Source organism: Cervus elaphus, chromosome 7, assembly GCF_910594005.1.
Source record: "Cervus elaphus chromosome 7, mCerEla1.1, whole genome shotgun sequence".
NCBI classification, from domain to species: domain Eukaryota; kingdom Metazoa; phylum Chordata; class Mammalia; order Artiodactyla; family Cervidae; genus Cervus; species Cervus elaphus.
Window position 1 is genome coordinate 28,988,390 of NC_057821.1, and position 21,988 is coordinate 29,010,377.

The 21,988-nt window shown below is 40.9% G+C and overlaps 1 protein-coding gene across 5 annotated transcripts in view; it reads left to right on the top strand.

The window, feature by feature from the left end:
- The window catches only part of LOC122697337 (BOLA class I histocompatibility antigen, alpha chain BL3-7-like), a 38,209-nt gene that overhangs the window by 6,229 nt on the left and 9,992 nt on the right, over window positions 1–21,988 (top strand). Inside the window, exon 1 of one of the 5 annotated variants that reach the window (XM_043908055.1) lies at window positions 17,942–18,405. The exons of 3 other annotated variants lie outside the window; for them this stretch is intronic. In XM_043908055.1, the coding sequence (XP_043763990.1) occupies window positions 18,306–18,405 (100 nt within the window). In that variant the 5' untranslated portion in view covers window positions 17,942–18,305. Of the gene's footprint in view, window positions 1–17,941; window positions 18,406–21,988 lie in introns of those variants that run through there. One more of the 5 variants, XM_043908056.1, reaches the window with a different exon arrangement.

Below are 21,988 nucleotides of genomic sequence, written 5' to 3' on the forward strand. Positions count from 1 at the left end.
CTGAGGGAGAATCTGATCCATGCCTCTCTTCTAGCTTCTTTGCTGGCAATCCTTTGTGTTCCCTGGCAGTCTCTCTCTCTCCACTGTCACAAGGGGTTCTTTTGTATGTGTGTGTCTGTGTGCAAAACTCCCTCTTCTAATAAGAATGTCAGTCTCTGGATTAACACCCGTGTTAGTCCAGTATGACCTTATTTTAACTTCATTACACCTACAGAGATCCTGTTTCCAAAAAAGATTACATTCTGAGGTTCCTAGTGGACATGAATTGGGAGGGGGCACTATTCAACCCAGTATAGTATAATAGAAATATTAAAATTCACAGGTGTCGGGACTTCCCTGGTGGTCCACTGGCTCACTGGCTAAGACTCTGCACTCCCACTGCAGGGGGTCTAGTTCTATCCTCGGTCAGGGAACTAGATCCCATTTGCTACGACTAAGAGTTCACATGCCATGACTAGAGCATCCCATGCTGCAGTGAAGACCTGGCACAGCCAAATACAGAAATAAATCTTTTTAAAAAATTCACTGGTGTCTCTAGACACTTCACCAGAGAGAAGTTTCCATGACACTACAATTTCCAGAGGTTCTTGCTGTAGACATTGAGTTGGTCAGTGGACTAGTCAGACTGTAGGATAGAACCTTGGCTGCTGCTCATTCATATGTACATATTTGGTTATGGGAAGCTAAGAGAATTGGTACTAAGAAGAGGAGGTTGAAATTAGACATAAAGATGACTTTTCTAACCACTTTTATGTATGTTCTCATTGTCAGCTGAGCCTGGGAAATTTGCCACTTTTGATCATCTGGCTCTGTGTCATCGTACCACCTTGCTCGATTACTTGGTGCCAAGGGGTCATACCAGAGGTCATCTCTGGCATCCTTCCGTCTCTAGGCAAAGCCTCTCTTCAAATCTTGAGTGACACTTAAGTAGGGGAATCATGGGATTGTCAAGCGCTCCTCCGCTCCCCTTACTTGATATAGACAGAAGAGGCACTTTTATCTTCTAGGAAAGAGTGCAGAATTTGGCTTTCTTGGTTCTCAAGCTGGCTGTATTTTAGGGAGGGAACCAAAATGAGACGAGTCTGCTCCTAGTACAGTGAGTATATAGAAGGTATTATATAAATGCGTGTTGAATTAAGGAATTTTTTCCTCAAGGGGTAGCTCTTGGCGTAGTACATAGCTAGTGTTTACCTGTACAGTGCTTTGACTCCTTTGACTTCCAAAAGAGCAGTATGTGGAGGGTTTTGTGACTCCAGTTCTCCTCACTGCCAAATGACCATCCATCAGAACTAAGTTATTTTCAGTTCTCTAAATCTAGTGCCCTACTTCGCAACTAGATGTTTATTTCTTCCTGGATTCCTCCTAATCTTGCTCCCACTTCCAAGTTATTAACATTTTTCTCTGCAATACTTCTGTACTTTTACAGTGTTCTTGAATTATTGATGTTTTTATATCTGTCCTCCACTAGACTGGGAGCTACTTGAGAGCAGAAATTGTCTTTGTTTTCCTGTCACCTCAGTATCTTGACACATGGGAAGCCTTAGTTCAAAGAAGGAAATCAAGGTTTGAAAGAGCAATTTGCCTAAGGTCACACAGCTGGTGTATGGCAGCACCAGAAGGAGAATCTAGATCCTAAATCACTCAATAGCTATAAAGAAAAAAGCGCTGCACAGGTGTCAGGAGACCCAAGGACTAACCTTGAATTGGCAGCTCCTGTGTTATCCTGCCTGGGTGTGATTCTTTACCTTTATGGTATTTTGATTCTTGTTTGTAATGCTCTTTTTAGGACCATCAACCAAAGGTACTTTTTGTATGTGTTTTTTCCAAGGAAATTGAAAAAGTCTCAACTCCCTATAGATTCCTTTTAAGCTAAGCAGCTGAAGAGAGTTATTCAGGTGCTTTATAGGGCCCTTTTGGATCTTATGTTCCAAGTCTTTGTACCTTACCCAAACGCTCTCCATAGGTGACTCCACTACCCTTTATTCTTTTTCTCATCTGCATGTTGAGATGTGAGATTTCCTCAGGAGCAACTGCCTTCTGCTCTCCAAGGTCCTGAAAAGATACCCCTGGGCTTCCTGAAAATCCCTGTTTCCCGGAATGCAGATTTGAGTTCTGATTGGTTCTTTTTTTTTTTTTTTCTTTCAAGTCTTTTTTGAGTTTGTTACAATATTGCTTCTGCTTTATGTTTTGTTTTGTTGTTTTTTTGACTGCAAGGCATGTGGGATCTTGGCTCCCTAACCAGGGATCGAACCTGCACCCTCTGTGTTGGAAGGCAATGAACCACCAGGGAAATCCCCTGATTGGTTCTCGAAGAAGAAAGGAAAAGAAGATGGCAGATGATCTGCTTATTAGAAAACACAGGAGAATGAAAGGCACTACTCAGGCGATAGAGTCAGATCTGTTATTTTGTGTTTCTCCATCTCTCCCTCTTCTTTGGCTGCCTCATTGAGTCCACCTCTGCTTCTCTTGTTGCTGAGGTCTCAGATTTTATTCTAGAGGTGCTGGCATGACTGAACTCAGATATAGGATTAAGGAGATTAGGACTGGAGGATTAGGTAGGGTCCAGAAGCTGATGGGTTTATTTATTAGAGAGACTTCAGAAACTGTATCTCTCACACTCAGACCTTGGTCTGGGATTAACATAGTGTTGTCATTGATCATACCCTGAGGATTCACCTTAGTGAATCCCTGAGAAACTAGAATGTCTTCCCTCCCATCCTAATAATTCTACTGCTTAGGAAATGACCCCAAAGTAATAGTCCTAAAGTCCTCTCCCTGTTCCCACAGAGTACCACAGAAAGATTCAGGTGAAGAGCCTGACTCTTAGGATGGGAAACTACTGGGATGAAATTTTTTTTTCTTTTCTTTTTTTTTTTCTTTTAAAGAGTATTTTCTTTGCTATTGATATTTAGTGCTTCACTATTTTGTTAATTATGTTGTTGTTCCTCTCCTGTATCCCTCTCATTTAATTAATTGCCAGTTTCTGACATTTTTAAACATTTTAGCTGTCTCCTTCCATTTCCGCTTTGTCCTGTTTCAGGTCTTTCCTAGATGGTGGCCGCTGACTCCCTACCTTTATCTGAGCATTTGTTCTGACTCCGTTGCCCCACTCCCAGTGTTTCCTCTGTACTGTGTCTTTGGTGATGTTTCTGACTCAAAACTCTGTCATCTGACTACTCAGTCATCTTTAATGATGACTTTTATCCTTCACCTATTGGGTAAAATCTAAATCTCTCTGAAATGGCTTACAAGGCTCTTGATGATCTTGTCCAGTGGATGGTCCTACGTTTATAGATGGGGGATTTGTGAGGAAGAACAGACCATTTGCAGAGAAATAGACAACTGCATCTTTGTGCACTTAGGTTTTTGGGGATTCCATATGTGATCCTGTTAAAATGTAAGGAGAGAAAGTCTTTTTACAGTCTTCTTTTTGGCTGATGAAAGAAGCAAAGGGATCCTTCTTTTTTGTCGAACTGAGTACTTTCTAGGGAAGCCAAGATCTTTGCAAACTGCTCATGGAAATTTCTCTCTCTCTTTATAATAACAGAGGTAGGCCACGGGCCACTGAGGACACTCATTAAGCATGTACTCCCAAAATACCGAAAAGAGAGTCTTATCAGAAACAAACTTTTATTAAAAGACTATGTTAGGCACTGTGCTCGGTCATGTGGATACCAGTGAACAAGACAGACATACTCCCTTCAGGAATCTGCGATCATAGCTTGGAAAACAGACAGCTAGTTCTAAAGTATTTCTCTGGAGATATAACCAGTTCCAAACTATCTATTGTCTTGATCATAACTCCTTTAGAGTTACTGTCTTCATAGTCTTTTTTCTTAAGATTATTAGTCCCTCTTGTGCTTCCTCCTTTTTGCTTTCAAATCAGCATTTAACAAAGCCTTTATTGACTCTGCTGACCTGTGTAGCAACAGTCTTCCCTTTGCTGCAATGAAAGAAATGGTATATGTTTAAGTTTCCTCAATCTCACCTCTCTTTGACTTCGGCAGTCTCTCTTCTTCTCACCACTTAACTCACACTGTCTTCCAGTGGTCCTCAGAGGCCTTTCCCTGGTCTTCTCTGTGGCTCCTGATCCCACTCCCGCTTCTCCCTCCTTAGTCTCAGAGCACTGTTAGATACAGTCCAGTTTGCTCAGTTTCTCCCGTTCTCCCCACCACCTCTCCCCCTACCCTACTTGCTTCTCCTGTGAACTTCTGACAGAATCTTCATATCCATTCAGGGATTTGTTGCTGTTTTCAGCTTTATGTCTGGTGATGTTTTCTTCACACCCAGAATCCTCTAGAAGATTCTGGAGAGTAATGTGAAATCTTCCTGATGTTTCTGTGTCATGCACGTAGAGAAATTTCAGTTCTCTAGTACCTGAGAATTTTAGAAATGAAGTACTATAGTATGCATTCACTAATAATTTTTACCAACATAATCCAGGAGTGAAAGCTATTGTTGCATTCAAAATTGTATTTAGAATACAGTAGTTAATTTTTCTGTAACTTTGTAAAAGTAACAGAGCAAGCCATCCCAAGGTTCATACCTAGTTTAGACAAAACAATCAAAGGATTTACCTATCTTTTAAGACCTAGCATCTTTCCCCTTCTGTAGTACTTTTCAAAAAATGGGCAGCATATCTAAATAAACATTTCTTCAAAGAAGACATACAGATGGCCAGAAAAGCACATGAAAAGATGTTCAACATCACTGTTTATCAGAGAATGCAAATCAAAACTATGGAGAAGTGTTCCCTCATACCATTCTGACAAATGGCCATCATCAAAAAGTCTATAAACACAGAAAACAACATAGTGTTGTAAAGCAGTTATCCTCCAATTAAAAATAAATTTTTAAAAAAGTAGGGACATGAAAAAAGAGAAGATGCCAATAAAGGGTATTTTAATTGGTAAAATAAAAAAGTGAATACATACCCAAGAAAATATAAAATATTTAGTTGTTTAAAAAAAAAAAAGGCTGCAAACAATAAATGCTGGAAAAGATGTGGCGAAAAGGGACCCCTTCTACACTGCTGGTGGGGATGTTAATTGGTACAACCACTATGGAGAACAGTATGGAGGTTCCTTAGAAAACTAAAATAGAAGTACCATATGATCCAGCAATCCCACTCCTGGCCATATTTCCACGGAAGCTCATAATTAGAAAAGATACATGCACCTCAGTGTTCATTGCAGCACTATTTACAGTAGCCAAGACATGGAAGCAAACTAAGTGTCCATTGACAGGAATAGATAAAGATGATGTGGTACATGTATATATAATGAAACATTACTCAGATATAAAAAAGAACAAAATAATGCCATTTGCAGCAACATGGATGGACCTAGAGATTATCATACTGAGTGAAAAAGTCAGAGATGATTTCAGTCATATGTGGAGCCTAATTTTAAAAAATTATACAAATGCACTTTTTTACAAAACGAAAATCAACACAGATATTGAAAACAAGCTTATGGTTACCAAATGGGAAATGTCGGAGGTGGGAGGATAAATCAGGAGCTTGGGATTTTGGTGGCTCAGACAATAAAAGAATCTGCCTGCAGTCAGGGAGACCTAGGTTTGATTTCTGGGTCAGGAAGATCCCCTGGAGAAGGGAATGGCTACTCACTCTAGTATTCTTGCCAGAAGAATTCCATGGACAGAGGCTACAGTCTGTGGGGTCACAAAGAGTTGGATACAACTGAGCAACTAACACTTTCACTTTGAATCACTTTGCTGTTTTACATCTGAGACTAATAAAATATTGTAAATCAACTATACTCCAGTAAAATTAAAAAGTTGGACTGAGACTCTTATGGCACCTTTTCAATGTTTTGTTGATTTTATGATAAAATTTATTTCAAGAGTTTTAGAGCAGATACTTTGTTGTGTGAATCTAATTCATAGTGCTCTTTAAATTCTTTGTGATCATTGCTAATTATTTTGAGTTCTGAGCACTGACAATGTGTTGAGTACTTTCAGCTTTCACACAGCTTTAGAACCAGTATTTACATTGCTAACAATTATAAGCTACAGGTGAGTTTTGTCAAAATCATTTTTTTAAGTATTAGAAAAGCCGATTACTATTTACTTTGAACTGAATCTTACACAGAATTAAAGGCGTTACTACTTGTCATAGTTTTTGTACAGTATCACATGTTTCAGACTGATGCATGTCATTGTTTCCTTGTTCCCTCTCAGATCCACGAGATTAATGTTTATAAAATTTAAAAGCAGTGTTAAAAGTGTATCCAAGAACTTCCCTGGGGGCTCCCAACGCAGGGGGCCTGAGTTTGATGCCTGGTTGGAACTAAGATGCAGTGCAGCCAAATAAACAAAAATAATTCAAATAAATATAAAAAATTGTATCTAGACTTCCTCACTTCATTCTGTTTATTCCTCATATTTTAAGGTCTTGGCATTTATAGATATGAAAACACTGCACAGTTATTGCTGCAAGAATAGCTGTACGGTAACAATAAGAACAAAGGAGAAGCCCAACAGATACATTGTTTAGAAATGTTAGCAGTATGAGGATTTAACAAAGTGATGAATTTCATAAATGTAGAATGAAGAATGTACAACCCTAGCCACAGAGCTTGTGACTGAACTGGCAGGTGGTACCACGAACGTGTCTCCTGCAATGACAGCAATTCCTCTATTGATAGACCCTGTGTTAGCCTAGACCTTGCTAATGAGTATATGTTAGGATTGATATCACTTATTTTACTGTTTATCAGTTGCTATTTTGTTTTCTTTAGCAACCAATATGGCTTACTAATGTATATTAACTGAAAACCAGTATGGAACAGAATACTGTAGAGGGCTATGAACATTAGTTAATATGCTACTATGACTTTTAAGGGCATCCCTAGTGGCCCATTGGAGAAGGAAATGGCATCCCACTCCAGTATTCTTGCCTGGAGAATCCCATTGACGGAGGAGCCTGGTAGGCTACAGTCCATGGGATCGCAAAGAGTCAGACACGACTGAGTGACTTCACTTTCACTTTCACTTTCTAGTGGCCCATGGTAAAGAATCCACCTGCCAATACAGGAGGTGTGGGTTCGATCCCTGGGTTGGGAAGGATCTCCTGAAGAAGGAAATGGCAACCCACTCCAGTCTTTCTGCCTGGGAACTCTTGTGGACAGAGGAGCCTGGCGGGCTATAGTCAATGGGGTTGCAAAAGAGCTGGACATGACTAAACAACTAAACAACAGCATGACTTTTAAATATTGAGCTGCTTAGGTTTGGAAGTCAGATGGGGCATATTTAAAAATTGCAGTAATAAGAGGCCTCAAGAGTTAGGATACCTGCTTTTAATGCATGGCTCTTGTGGAGTGAGGGGAAGGTATGGTCTTTTTGTTTTTTCTGATTCTTTTCAGCTGAATAAACAAAAGTAGATAGACTGAGTTTGAATAAAAACGAAAAAGTGTCTTCACTTTATTTCTAAAGTCAGATGAGGTGGCCTGCGTATTGGTGGTTATGTAATAATTTCCAGCTTTGTTGTTTGTTGTTGTTCAGTCACTTGGTTGTGTCCAACTCTTTACAACTCGATGGACTGCAACACGCTAGGCTTCCCTGTCCCTCACCAATTCCTGGAGCTTGCTCAAACTCATGTGCATTGAGTCAGTGATGCCATCCAACCCTCTCATCCTCGTCATCCTCTTCTCCTCTGGCCTTTAATCTTTCCCAGCATCAGCGTCTTTGCAAATGAGTCAGTTCTTTGCATCAGGTGGCCAAAGTATTGAAACTTCAGCTTCAACATCAGTTCTTCCAATGAATATTCAGGACTGATTTCCTTTAGGATTGACTGATTTGATCTCCTTGCAGTCCAAGGGACCCTCAAGAGTCTTCTTCAACATCACAGTTCAAATACATCAATTCTTTGGTGTTCAGATTTCTTTATGGTACAACTAGCATATCCATCCGAGAAGGCAATGGCAACCCATTCCAGTACTCTTGCCTGGAAAATCCCATGGGTGGAGGAGCCTGGTAGGCTGCAGTCCATGGGGTTGCGAAGAGTCATACACGACTGAGCAACTTCACTTTCACTTTTCACTTTCATGCATTGGAGAAGGAAATGGCAACCCACTCCAGTGTCCTTGCCTGGAGAATCCCAGGGATGGTGGAGCCTGGTGGACTGCCGTCTATGGGGTTGCAGAGTCAGACACAACTGAAGTGACTTAGCAGCAGCAGCAGCACATCCATACATGACTGCTGGAAAAACCATAGCTTTGACTAGACAAACCTTTGTCAGCAAAGTAATGTCTCTGCTTTTTAATATGCTGTCTAGGTTGGTCATACCTTTTCTTCCAAGGAGCAAACGTCTTTTAATTTCATGACTGCAGTCACCATCTGCCATGATCTTGGAGCCCAAGAAAATAAAATCTGTCACTGTTTGCATTGTTTCCCCACCTATTTGCCATGAAGTGATAGGACCAGGTGCCATGATCTTCGTTTTTTGAATGTTGAGTTTCAAGCCAGCTTTTTCACTCTCCTCTTTCCAGCAGATGTTATTAAATGCTTAGTGCAAGACTGGGATTCACTGTCATTCTTGCAAGTTATTTCACACTTAGAAAATAGTGAAAATAGCATGTTATGAGAGAGGAGGTTCTCTCACACAGGATGTGGTTAGGGAGGGGAGGGCGGAGATCCAAACAGAATTTAGTGTTTAGTTTTTCTTGTCCTGCCTTAAAATATAAATTTTAAGCAATGATCATAACATGATATGTTCATACAATAGAATATTATTCTGTAATAAAAAGTCAAGTACTGATAAGTGTTACAACCTAGTTGAGTCTTAAATATGCTGAGTAAAAGAAGCCAGACACAGAAGACGACAAATGATTTCATTTCTATGAAATGTCCAGAATAGGCAGATCTATGGAAATAGGAAATAGTGGTTGCCAGAGGATTGGGGGATTTGAGGTGGGGGAAGGTCATGGATAAGGGATTTCTTTGGGGGGTGATGGAAATCTTCAAAAATTGTGGTGCTGGTTGAAACAACTCTGAAAATTAATTAAAATGTGTAGAATTATACACTTTAAATGGGTGAATTATATGGTGTGTAAATTACATCTCAAGAAAGCTGTTAAAAAATTAAAAATTTACATTTAGGGAGTCTCTTGGTGGTCCAGTGGTTAGACCAGTGCCAGACTTGGGTTTGATCCCCGGTCAGGGAACTAGGATCCTACAAACTGCATAGTGCACCCACCCCTAATTAATACATTTAGAATTTAAATTGAAATTAGTAAAAGGTGAAAAATTTGAATTAAGTAAGATGTGGGCAGTGTGGAGATAATCTGTGTTATCTAGATGAGCACAGTTCAATAGAAGTAGAATGCATATGTGTGCAATTTAAAATTTTCTAGTAGCCATATTTATTCATTGGAAAAAAAAGGTGAAAGTAATTTTAGTAAATTTAATCCATTCAGTCAAATATATTAGTGTACTCAGTTCCTATGTTCCAGTGCCACATATGTCTCATTTTCCTCACCCTGAAACAGAAAAACAGTAACTACTTATGGTTGTTGTGAGAATTAAGTGAGTTAAACATCTATTCCATGTTTATTTTGTGTCAGGTACTATACTGAATTTAAGTGGACTTCCCTGGTTAAGTGGTTAAGACTCTGCCTTCCAATGTAGAGGGTGCAGGTTTGATCTCTGATTAGGGAACTAAGAGCCCACATGCTACGCAGTGTGGCCAAAAATAAAAATACAAAAAGCATATTAAAAACAAAACACACCTGCTCTGCTCCGCCCAAATGACTATGCTTCCACTGCAGGGTCACGGATTTGATCCTTGGTCTGGGAACTAAGATTCTGAATGCTGCATGGTGTGGACAATAGAAAAATAAAGCTGGAGATTTTATCTACACTTAGTAGAAAAAGAAATATTAAGAAAGAATGCATGATTTAGTTTGTGTGTTAATAGTGAGTGTAGGGAACCATGAAGACTGATGTGTATATTGTTAAATACATGTGTGTGTACTTAAGGGGGTGTATACATAGGACTGTAGCTATCAGTTCCCACTAGAATGCATGTGTGTGTGTGTGTGTGTGTGCATGCACGTGTGTGTGTGCTGGTGGTGTGGAAGAAAGTTGATAAAGAATGTCAGAACCATGCTCCTAGACATCTTGTGCTTAGACTAGGGTTTCAGAATTGACTGGTGAGCAAAGGGTGAGCAGAATCTGTCCCTCAAGCTACAGACAGAAGCCATGAAAATAGCCAGAAAGCAGTGTTCAGGGGTGAAACTACTCAGGAGGCAAAAGGAGGGACTTGGCTGAGAGAAGAAAATCAGATGTGATTGCAGAGTGGGTCCCTTTAAGGTCACCACCTGTTCACTGGGACTCAACAGAAAACCACAGTACCATGTGCTGTAGGTTAAGAAATAGGTTTCAATTCAGGGTCAGCAAGTAAAAAGACGAGTCCCATTCCTCCTCTTTCCAAAACAAGCAAAATGGGCACCCTTCTGGGCATGCAGGGTGGGAGCATGGGATAGTGGAGGGATCCTGCCACATTACTGCTCTCATTGTAAGGCAAGCAGCGCAAGAGCCACCTTACCAGGACTTTCCTGATAGTCCATTGGCTAAGACTCCAGGCTCCTGATGCAGAGGGTCCAGATTCAATCCCTGGTGAGGGAACTAGATATCACATGCTGCAACCAAGACTCAGTGCAGCCAAATAAATACCTTTAAAAAAAGGAGGGGGAAGCCACCTTAGCAGTGAGGAGACACAAACTGCCTAGGCACCAAGCATCCTGGGTTAGTGTCAGCTGTTGACAGGATGTGGTGATCAGACTCCTGCAGTGTGCTCTAATGATCCTCCTCCACTGGTATTCACGTACTTGTGAAATCCCCTCCCCTTGAGTGTGGGCTGGATCTAGTGACTTACTTCTAACCAAAAGAATATGGCGAAGGGAAAAGACTTCACTTGCTTGAGTAGATTATAAAAGTCTGTGACTTTCATCTTGCTGAGAAACTCCTTTACTGTCTTTGATGAAGCAAACTGCCATGTTGGAGAGACCTATGTGGTAAAGAACTGAGAGGTCTCCCTTATCCAACAGCCGGTGAGGGTCTGAGGCCCTCAGTGCAACAACCCTGAAGGAACCGCTGCTCCTGCTAAAAAAATGTAAGTTTGAAAATAGATCCTTTCCTAGTTGAGTCCAGATGAGCCCGACTCTTGCCAACATCTTTATTGCAGTCATGTAGACACCTTAAAGTAGATGAAGTAGATGACCCAGCTTATGCTGTGCTTGGGTTGCTGACCCACAGAAACTCTGAGATGCTGTGAATTGTTTCAATCCTCTTGTTTTAGGGTAATTTGTTATGTAGTGGGAGATAATACAGGAGAAGGAAATGGCAACCCACTCCAGTTTTCTTGCCTAGAGAATCCCATGAACAGAGGAGCCTGGTGGGCTACTGTCTGTAGGGTCGCACAGAGTCGAACATGACTGAAGCAACTTAGCATGCATGCATGCATTGGAGATGGAAATGGCAACCCACTCCAGTGTTCTTGCCTGGAGAACCCCAGGGACAGAGGAGCCTGGTGGGCTGCCGTCTATGGGGTTGCACAGAGTCGGACACAACTGAATCGACTTAGCAGCAGCAGCAGGAGATAATACATTGCAGGTGTTTGGAAATGTTAACTGCCCAATAACTGGAGACCTGGGGGCCCATGGCAAATTACAGTCTCCTCTGCCAAGTGTTAAAAACACCACTGATCCCCCTTAGAAGGTGACTTCTTTTTTAAAATATTTATTTTTATTTATTTATTTGTACTGTTTCTTCATTGTAGCATGTGGAATCTTGTTAATAGTTGGCATGTGGGATCCAGTTCCCTGACCAGGGATTGAACCCTGGCCCCCTGCATTGGGAATGTGGAGTCTTTGCTACTGAACCAGCAGGGAAGTCCCAGAAGGTAACGTCTTGCAGCTCCACTCACTGGCAGAAGAAGGAACCCCAGTTCTAATTAGCTCGTTATTCAGGCTACCCACTAGTGCTCAGTGTTATTTTCAGACAGTTCTGCTTCCTGTAATACAAAGATAGTATTAACTCATTATAGTGAGTTAATGAAGTTAGGACAGTGGGTTATAAAACCCCTTATGAAGGGGTGTGTTTTCCTAGACTCTTGAAACCTCACTATGAAGACAGAGTTGTTAAAGCCACCAAATAAAATTAGAGAAAAAAGTTTCAAAGAAAATGTTAGTATCTTAATTTAGAATTTTGTGACTTTTCAAAGGGGTGGAAACAGGAAGCTGTAGGTGAACTGTCCTGGGAGTGAAGGCTGATTTCTTTTTCTTTTTTTTTTTAAATTTATTTATTTATTTATTTTTTCAGTGGGTTTTGTCATACATTGACATGAATCAGCAATAGATTTACACGTATTCCCCATCCCGATCCCCCCTCCCACCTCCCTCTCCACCCGATTCCTCTGGGTCTTCCCAGTGCACCAGGCTCGAGCACTTGTCTCATGCATCCAACCTGGGCTGGTGACCTGTTTCACCATAGATAATATACATGCTGTTCTTTCGAAACATCTCACCCTCACCTTCTCCCACAGAGTTCAAAAGTCTGTTCTGTACTTCTGTGTCTCTTTTTCTGTTTTGCATATAGGGTTGTCGTTACCATCTTTCTAAATTCCATATATATGTGTTAGTATGCTGTAATGTTTTTTATCTTTCTGGCTTACTTCACTCTGTATAATGGTTTCTAACCAAATAAATGTCAAGAAGGAAAAACACAAAAGAGAGAAAATTAGTAAGTTAGGAGACAAAGCAGTCAAAAGCAACAAGTGCGTCTCTTTGTATCTTGGTTTAACACCTCAGTTGTTAAGGAAAAAATAATAATATAACTAGAAAAGTGTGAACATGCCCTAGATGTTTGATGATGGTAAGAATTATTATGATTTTTAGAAATGATATTATAATTATGAAATTTATGAAGTTATTTTTAATGATATAGTAAAAATATTACAGATGAAATTATATATTTATAATTTTGTTTAAAATATTCTGCATGTACTGGGGGGAACTAGGTGGGAGTATAAATGATGCAAGGCTGATTCCAACTGTATGACATGGGAAAGGCAAAACTACAGAGACAAGAAGACCTAGTGGTAGCTGGTGGGGTGGGTAGGAAGGTAAACAGGCAGAACACAGAGGATTTTAAGGCAATGAAAGTACTCTGTATGCTATAATAGTAATGAATCTACGTCATCATGTGCGTGCGTCCTCAGTCGCTCAGTCATGTCTGACTCTTTCCAACCCCATGGACTGTAACCTGCCAGGTTCCTCTGTCCATGGAATTATCCAGGCAAGAATACTGGGGTGGGTTGCCATTTCCTACTCCAGGAGATCTTCCAGACCCAGGGATCGAACCCCTGTCTCCTGTGTTTCTTGTATTGGCAGGCGGATTCTTTACCAATGTGCCACCTGGGAAGCCATATGCGTCCTTATACATTTGTTCAAAACATAGTATGTACAACATCAAGACTGAATACTAAGGAAAACTGGACTTTGTAACTATGATGTGTCAATGTGGGTTCATCCTTGGTAAAAAATGTACCATTCTGGTGAGTGGTGTTGATAATTGGAGGATAAGTGTGGAAAATCTCTGTACCTTCCACTCAATCTTGTTGAAAATCTAAAACTTTTCTAAGACAATAAACTCTTTAAATATATATATATATATATATAAAGCAAAAAACAAAACCTGTTCAGTAGGACTTAATAGAATTGAGCTGGCAGAAGAAAGAATTTGAGGATAGTTCAATAGAGTTTATGCAGTATGAAGAACTGGAAGAAATAAGGATAAAAAATGTATGAACAGAGTCTTAGATACTGTCAGACACCATCAGTGTACCAACATATGCATAATAGGAGTCTCAGAAAAGGAGGAAAGGAAAAAAAAAGGAGCAGAAAAAAATGTTAAATAAAGGCGTAAAACTTCCCAAATTTGATGAGAAATACTAATCTGTACACCCAAGAGACATACCATACTCCATGTAAGATAAACACAAGGAGATCCACACGAACACACATTATGGTCAAAAGATTATGAACAAAAGACAGAAAAATTTGAAAGCAATAAGGGAAAACATTACACATACAGATATCTACACTCAATAAGAATAACAGCTAACTTCTCATCAGAAAAAACAGAGAACAGAAAGCATTGATATATTCAAAGTGAAAAGCTAAAAACACAGAAACCCCCAAATAACCTGATAACCAAGAATCCCATATGTAGCAAAACTATGATTTGAAACTGAAGACAAAGACATTCACAGATAAAGACTCTGAGAGAATTTATTGGTATTAATAGCAGATCTGTGGGGAGGGAGGTGGGAGGGGGGTTCAGGATGGGAGGGACACATGTATCAGTTCAGTTCAGTCGCTCAGTCGTGTCCGACTCTGCAACCCCATGAATCGCAGCATACCAGGCCTCCCTGTCCATCACAAACTCCCAGAGTTTACTCGAGTCGGTGATGCCATCCAGCCATCTCATCCTCTGTCGTCCCCTTCTCCTCCTGCCCCCAATCCCTCCCAGCATCAAGGGTCTTTTCCAGTGAGTCAACTCTTTGCATGAGGTGGCCAAAGTATTGGAGTTTCAGCTTCAGCATCAGTCCTTCCAATGAACACCCAGGACTTATCTCCATCAGGATGGACTGGTCCAAGGGACCCTCAAGAGTCTTCTCCAACACCATAGTTCAAAAGCATCAATTTTTCAGCACTCAGCTTTCTTCACAGTCCAACTCTCACATCCATACATGACCACTGGAAAAACCATAGCCTTGACCAGACGGACATTTGTTGGCAAAGTAATGTCTCTGCTTTTTAATATGCTGCCTAGGTTGGTCATAACTTTCCTTCCAAGGAGTAAGCATTTTTTAATTTCATGGCTGCAGTCACCATCGGCAGTGATTTTGAAGCCCCCCAAAATAAAGTCTGACACTGTTTCCACTGTCTCCCCATCTATTTCCCATGAGGTGATGGGACCAGATGCCATGATTTTAGTTTTCTGAATGTTAAGCATGTATACCTGTGGCCAGTTCATGTTGATGTATGGCAAAAACCATCACAATATTGTAGTTATCCTCCAATTAAATTAATTCAAAAAATAGAGCTGTCTTAACAAGAAATATTAAAGTCAGGTTCTTTAGACTGAGAAGAAATGACACCAGTTTATCTAATCCACATGAAAAAAAGCACCAGGAAAGGTAAGATGAAGGTAATTATGAAAAATAGTATAAATGTATTTTTATCTTATCTGACTTAAATTACATAAAATAATGAATTTATTGTGTTGAGCTTATGACACCTACAGATACATATTCATGTGAATAATTGGACAAAGGATGAGGGAGGGAATGGAACTCTTGGAGTAAGGAAATGACAAAAATGATAATTTGAATCCACAAGAAGAAAGAGGACTGGAAATGCTAAATACAAAGTTTAAAATGAAAGGCTCAAATGTTTTTTCTCTTCTCAACTTCTTTAAAAGAAAATTATATAAATCAGTATTTATGACACTATATTGTCAGCTTTATCATATATACATAGATGTAATATATATGATAACACAAAGGAGAGGAGACAAAGCTATATCAGCAAGTTTTCTGTGCTTACTGGAATTAGTATTCATCCAAAGTGTATCATGATATGTTAAGGTGGAGATTGTAATTCCTAAAGAAATCACTATAATTCAAAATTACACTGAGATTGAGCAAAATAATTTATATGGGTCATAGCCAATACTTAATAAAAGGCAGTAAGGGAAGGAATAGAGAAAAAGATGTGAAACACATTAAAGAAATGAAAAATGGTAAACAGATCCACTCATAATAAATGTGAATGGATTAAACATATGTAGTTTTCTATGCTGCATAATAAGTGATTACAAACCTAGCACCCCAAATCAACACACCTTTATTATCGCACAATTTCTGTGGGTCAGAACTTCAAGCATACCTTAACTGGATTCTCTGCAAGGCTTTTTTTTTTTTTTCAATTAAGATGTCAGTTGTGTTCTTATCTGGAGGATTGACTGTAAGATCCACTTCCACACTCACTAAGGACATCAGTAGAATTCAGTTCCCTGTGGTTATATCATAAGACTGAGGGACTTGACTGGTTGTTGACTGGAGGCTGCCTCAGCTCCTAGTGGCCACCCCTCAGTTCCTTATCACGTGGGACTCTCAACATAGCTACTTCCTCAAAGACAGCACAGCAGAGCATCTTAAAGTCTACTAGCAAAACAGACTCTGGCCATCCTATCACTTTTGCCATATTCTCTTTAAAAAAAAAAATTTTTTTTTCTTTTTAATTTGGCTGCCTGTGGTCTTTGTTATGGCATGTGGGATCCAGCTCTCTGACCAGGAGTCCAATGACCCCCTGCACTGGGAGCTCTGAGTCTTAGCCACTGGACCATGGGGGAAGTCCCTGCTATGTTCTCTTGGTTAGAAACAATTCAAAGGCCCCAGAGACAGTCTCAAGGTGGGGGATAATAGAAGGTCATAAATATTAGAAGATCATTGGGGGTCATCTTAGAGTCTGTCTGCCACAGAGGGAACTTCCTTAACCTGATAAAAGAGTATTTATGAAAAACCTATAACTAATATCATGTTGTTCACTCACTCAATTGTGTCCAGCTCTGCGACCCCAGGGACTGAAGCAGGACAGACTTCTAACATTTTATTTATTTTTATTTTTTGGCTGTGCTTTCACTGCTGGGTTGATCCATGATTGGGGAACTAAGATCCTGCAAGCCTTGCTGTGCTGCCGAAAGAAAAGCATGTTGGAGAAAGCCTACATTTCTGTGAACAGACTTGGTAGAAACCAGGGCTTTGAGAACTCTGCCAGTGAGAGTTCAGAAGAAAATGAGGAATATCTTATTGGAAGCTAGAAAAGGGGGAAATCTTTGTTAAGTATTGATAGTAGTGGAAAGCTCAGCTAAATTATCCCCTGCAGTTATGGGGGAAGCAGAATTTTAAGAAATGAACCTGGTTATGTAGCTAAGGAGATTTCTGAGCAAAGTGTTGGTGCTCACAAAGTTCCTGTTTAAAAAGTTCCTATTTATGTTACAATAACATGTCAGAAGAAGGAGATAAAGAGGAACCAGGGTTGGCTTATAAAAATTCTCAGACTCTCCAGATGACAAAAAGCCAGGAGGAGATGGAAAGGCGATGTCCTTTAGTTTTTTCATCTTTCTCTCGGCTCCATGTCCTTGTCCCAGGCTGTACCATCCTGCCTCAACCTCACTGTGGGCATTTGAATCTTCTCCCCTTAAACTGCCAAACCATGGAAAGGAGCTTACTCTGAGGCAGCTCTGACTCAATGGTTGTCTCATTTCCTCCAGAGCAGGGGAAGGGACCGCCCCTCCCAAATTCCTCATAGTAGTTTCTGGCTTGAACAATAATCCTGCTGGATTTATTTTAATTGGACATTTTATTTTCCCTCCGGTGTTTCAGATAAAATTAACCTATAACATATTCATTAAAGGTGGAGGACATGATGATTTGACATATGTTTGTACTGATAAAGGACTGCCAGTGTGACTGACGGGACATTTTAAATGAGTGGCAGTTCATACCATAAAACTTGGAGGGGGAAAAATCACCCCAGTGAGAACCTTATTTTTGTGTCTTTATTGCCGATTTCCTCCCTAAATAGGTAATTTTTTTTTTTTCTTGCCCTGCGGTCCTCATCAGGGAAAACGCCTAGTCCACTGGACCGCCAGGGAATTCCTTAATGCTCCATGTTTTTTTGACATGGTTACCAATTCAGTTTTAATTCTTCATCACGTTCCCCCACTTAACATATATATGGCTACATTTTTCCAAGCTGCTAGTCACTTTTAACTTCTCCGTAGTTTTCCAAATACAGATTAACCTTATTTGCATTTGGATGAGGAAGAAACCAAAGCGTAGTTTTCCAAATACAGATTAACCTTATTTGCATTTGGATGAGGAAGAAACCAAAGCTCCGAAGCGGAGAGGCCCGCCTAGGATCTGAAGTCCAAGCGAGTGGGTCCCGTCTAGACCTGGGCTACTGGCTGACTTGCTGTGGCATCGGCTATGCGGGATGCCATACGCTGGGGCTTTCGTTTTCTCCAAATGTTCTTGCCCAGATGCTGTTTTCCTGACGAGCTCATCGCTGAGTGGTGCTCTGTGGTAGTTTCCACCCCCACCCCGACTCTTTCCTGCGCTTTCGCGGTTCCAGTTTCTGTAAGGCGCCGCCCCAACTGCGGTCCTGAGCTAGCGTGAAGCCGGTGGTCTCTGACCTGTGTGCCGCATTCCAGCCATGCCCGGAAGTCTTGGGCCAATCGGAACAGCTAAGGCGATGCCCTGGGCCCCTGTCCTCTTGCATTTCTTCTTGGCATTCCTGCCAGAGACACAAACCCGTGAGTTGGGAGCGAGGGGTGGCGGGCTGGGACAGTGGGAGAAGAAGCCGAAATCGGCCGAGAGTGGGATTTTTCAGAGCATTGGAAGCTCAGTGGTAACTCCAAAATCTTGGTGCAGGCCGTCACTGGCTTATTATTTGTGCGGGGTCTGTCAATAAGGGCAGCTAGTGTAAACAAGAGAAGGAAATGGCAACCCACTCCAGTTTTCTTGCCTGGAGAATCCCAGGGACGGAGGAGCCTGGTGGGCTGCCGTTTTTGGGGTCACACAGAGTCGGACACAACTGAAGCGACTTAGCAGCAGCAGCACCAGTGTAAACAGGAAAGAGGTTGGCAGATCTCTGAACCAGATCAGAAGTCATAATTCTGTACTCTTGCTCAGAATAGATGTTCCTGGTTTCCCACTCCAGTTTTCTTGCCTGGAGAATCCCCTAGGATTTTGATGGGCTACAGTCTATGTGGGGTCGCAAAGAGTTGGACACGACTGAGCGACTGAACTGAACTGGACAGTCTATGCAGTCGTTCAGGATGGAGCGGCTAACACTTTAACTTTCGTTTTTAAAGCCTTTCGAAGGGCAAAGCCAGAAGCAAAAATTTGGGATGGATGGTATCCAAGGTTTTAGATCATCTTTCTTGACAATTTCAAGTGTGTTTATTTATTTACAAAGTATGTATATGTTCCATTATACCAATACATTAAATAGAGTATACAAATTTACAGAAACAAATCCAAAAAGATGAGACAAAATATTTTAAATAACTTAAAAAAAATTGATCACAAGCTTGATTAATGACAGAGCTGAAAGAAGATAACGTGGCACACACACTCATCTTTTATTCATATGGAAAAAGGGCTTCACTGAAGTATTTGTTTAAGTATGGCTCATCCAGGAAAACCCCATAGGGACAAGATGCAAAACTCTCACCACCCACTAAGCTACAATTTTTGTAGTTTCCTATATGCAGATTGTTTGCAAAACCATTGTTCCCAGACATAGGTCTCCTAGCACAGTTTCTCAGCAGCTATTGTTGCACTCCAGACTCTAGAAGTGTACCAAGAAAACCAGAAGGAAAGCCAGACTCATAACTTAATTACTGGGTAAAATGTTTCCAGACCAACAAGTAAAACTTCATGGAAAATGAAACAAATTCTTGACATATCTGAATTTACGTGAATTGACATATCTGAAACATATCTGGCAGGGTGAATTTTTTTGTCTTACCTATTTATGAGCAAGAGAGAAGGCGAAATGGGTTCTAAATAAAGCTTTGCTACTAAGCTGCAGTTTTCTCACCTCTAACATGGAATTTAAGCAGCTACTTCATATAGTCATTAAAAGAATTAGATAACAGCAGACCACAGAGGAAATGTTCCAACACAATGATAATTTTTAGGAAACAATTTCTGTGCAGGCTTAAGTGATATGGTGAGTGCTTTAATAGGAGTATGGTGTAAACATTTCCATATTTATACATTTCCTATTTGCCTAAATGGAAAGTCACCCAGCCTATGGCTGCTTGGCTGAGCCTTAGAAAGAATAAAGGGGAGTTTGCATTCAGTGTCTTTTGCTCTTGTTTTTGTTGTTTTCCCACTCCACAATCATTCACTGGAGTTCAGTGTCTCTGAACATCTAACCACAGCCTTGCTCCCTGCATAGCCCCTGTTAGGTGCAGGGTCACAGTAGGGATCATCAGAGAGCAGATAGGGACTGCTGGCTTGCATGTCCACTGGTGCCGGGGGTCCAGCCCCAGCAGGATCCAGGGGAACCCTCAGGATGAACGGCGTCGGCGAATGAGAGAGAGAGTGAGACAAAGTTCGGGGCTAAGTCTGAAGTTTATTTTTGCATGGCCCCTTTATACCCTTAACAACATCTTTGGGGGAAGTGCATGTTGCCTACACACAGGTCATCTCAAAACATTACAGCAACTTGACCTTCAACAGAAACAGGATGTCACCCACAGACTTTTTCGTTCACAAGAGTCTTTCTTATCATTTGGCCTTCAGGCCTGCTAACATTTTATGGCTTGCACCTGGTGTGACTTAAGCACCTTCAGTAGCCAACCCTGTTTTTCTTATAATTAATCTATTTTCTTTTTAATAAGCGTCATCTCTATGGGAACTAGATAGGATTACATTTTTACAGAACAGAAATGCAAAGGACTGCAGAAACAGCAGATATGGCACAAAACAGGCTCTTAGTCTAAAAGTTAACCACCTGCAAGAAGTCGCCAGCTAATCTCTAAAGTATTTTCTGTTAGGCACATTTGTGGCTATCATGTTTGTGGAGCTTTTCTCACCCCATGAAGGGGCCTATGCTTAATAGTTTCTTTTGTTAGCGTACTGTGCTTAGGATGTTTAGAACAATCAAGAGCATTTTGTGCAATGAGATCACACATTTATCAAACAAGCCAGAATGCCAGCAAAATGTTTGAATGGAAGCATTTCCTTCATCTCTGGCCCCTTCATAGGGCAGCTGCATCCAGGAGATTTATTAATTAGGCTTTTAAGTTGGTCCTTATTCAGTGAAAGAGGAGCAGGAGAGCTCTCAGCAGGCAACACAAGAATCTGCAACAGGGCAAACAAGAGCAACAGCAGAAAAGGGGGGAGGATACAGGGCGGGGTAGAGGCCGAGGCCAACATGGAGGGTCCCTTATCCTAGACGGCCTTGCCTGTCAGGTTCTTTCCTTGTGACCTCGTCATGGATGGGGTCCCGGACGGCCTTGCCTGCCCGGTATTTTCTTCATGACCTCGTCATGGGCGGGACCCCCCATAACGGCTCCCGGCACACTGGGTCCTCAGGAATGACCTCTGAACTGCCTAGGTGCTTCTCAATGGAGTCGAGATCTGAGTGGGGTCAGAGTCAGTTCACAGTGAGAGGGACTTTGTTCATCAGAGAAGGAGCCCATGCCAAGGGGTAGAAGTGCAAAGGTTCTTCTGAAAAAAGAACAATGCTGTTAAAAACAGAAATGCTATGAATAAATAATTTACAGAAGAATGAATTCAACTGGCAGATAAACATGGAATTATGTTCAATACAACTTCATAAATTAAAATGTATGTATTTTAACTGCCATTTATAGCAGTGTGACTAGACCTAGAAAATATTATATTTAGTGAAATGTCAGACAAAAATACTATTTGAGATTACTTATATATGGAATTTTGGAGAAGGCAATGGCACCCCACTCCAGTACTCTTGCCTGGAAAATCCCATGGATGGCGGAGCCTGGTAGGCTACAGTCCATGGGTCACTAAGAGTCGGACACAACTGAGCGACTTCACTTTCACTTTTCACTTTCATGCACTGGAGAAGGAAATGGCAACCCACTCCAGTGTTCTTGCCTGGAGAATCCCAGGGAAGGGGGAGCCTGGTGGGCTGCTGTCTATGGGGTCATACAGAGTTGGACATGACTGAAGTGACTTAGCAGCAGCAGCAGCATATATGGAATTTAATACAAATGAATGTACCTACAAAACAGAAACAGACTCACAGATGTAGAAATCAAATTTGAGATTACCAAGAGGAGAGAACAGAGGAGGGACAAATTGGGGATATGGGTTTACTAGATACAAACTAAGTAAAGA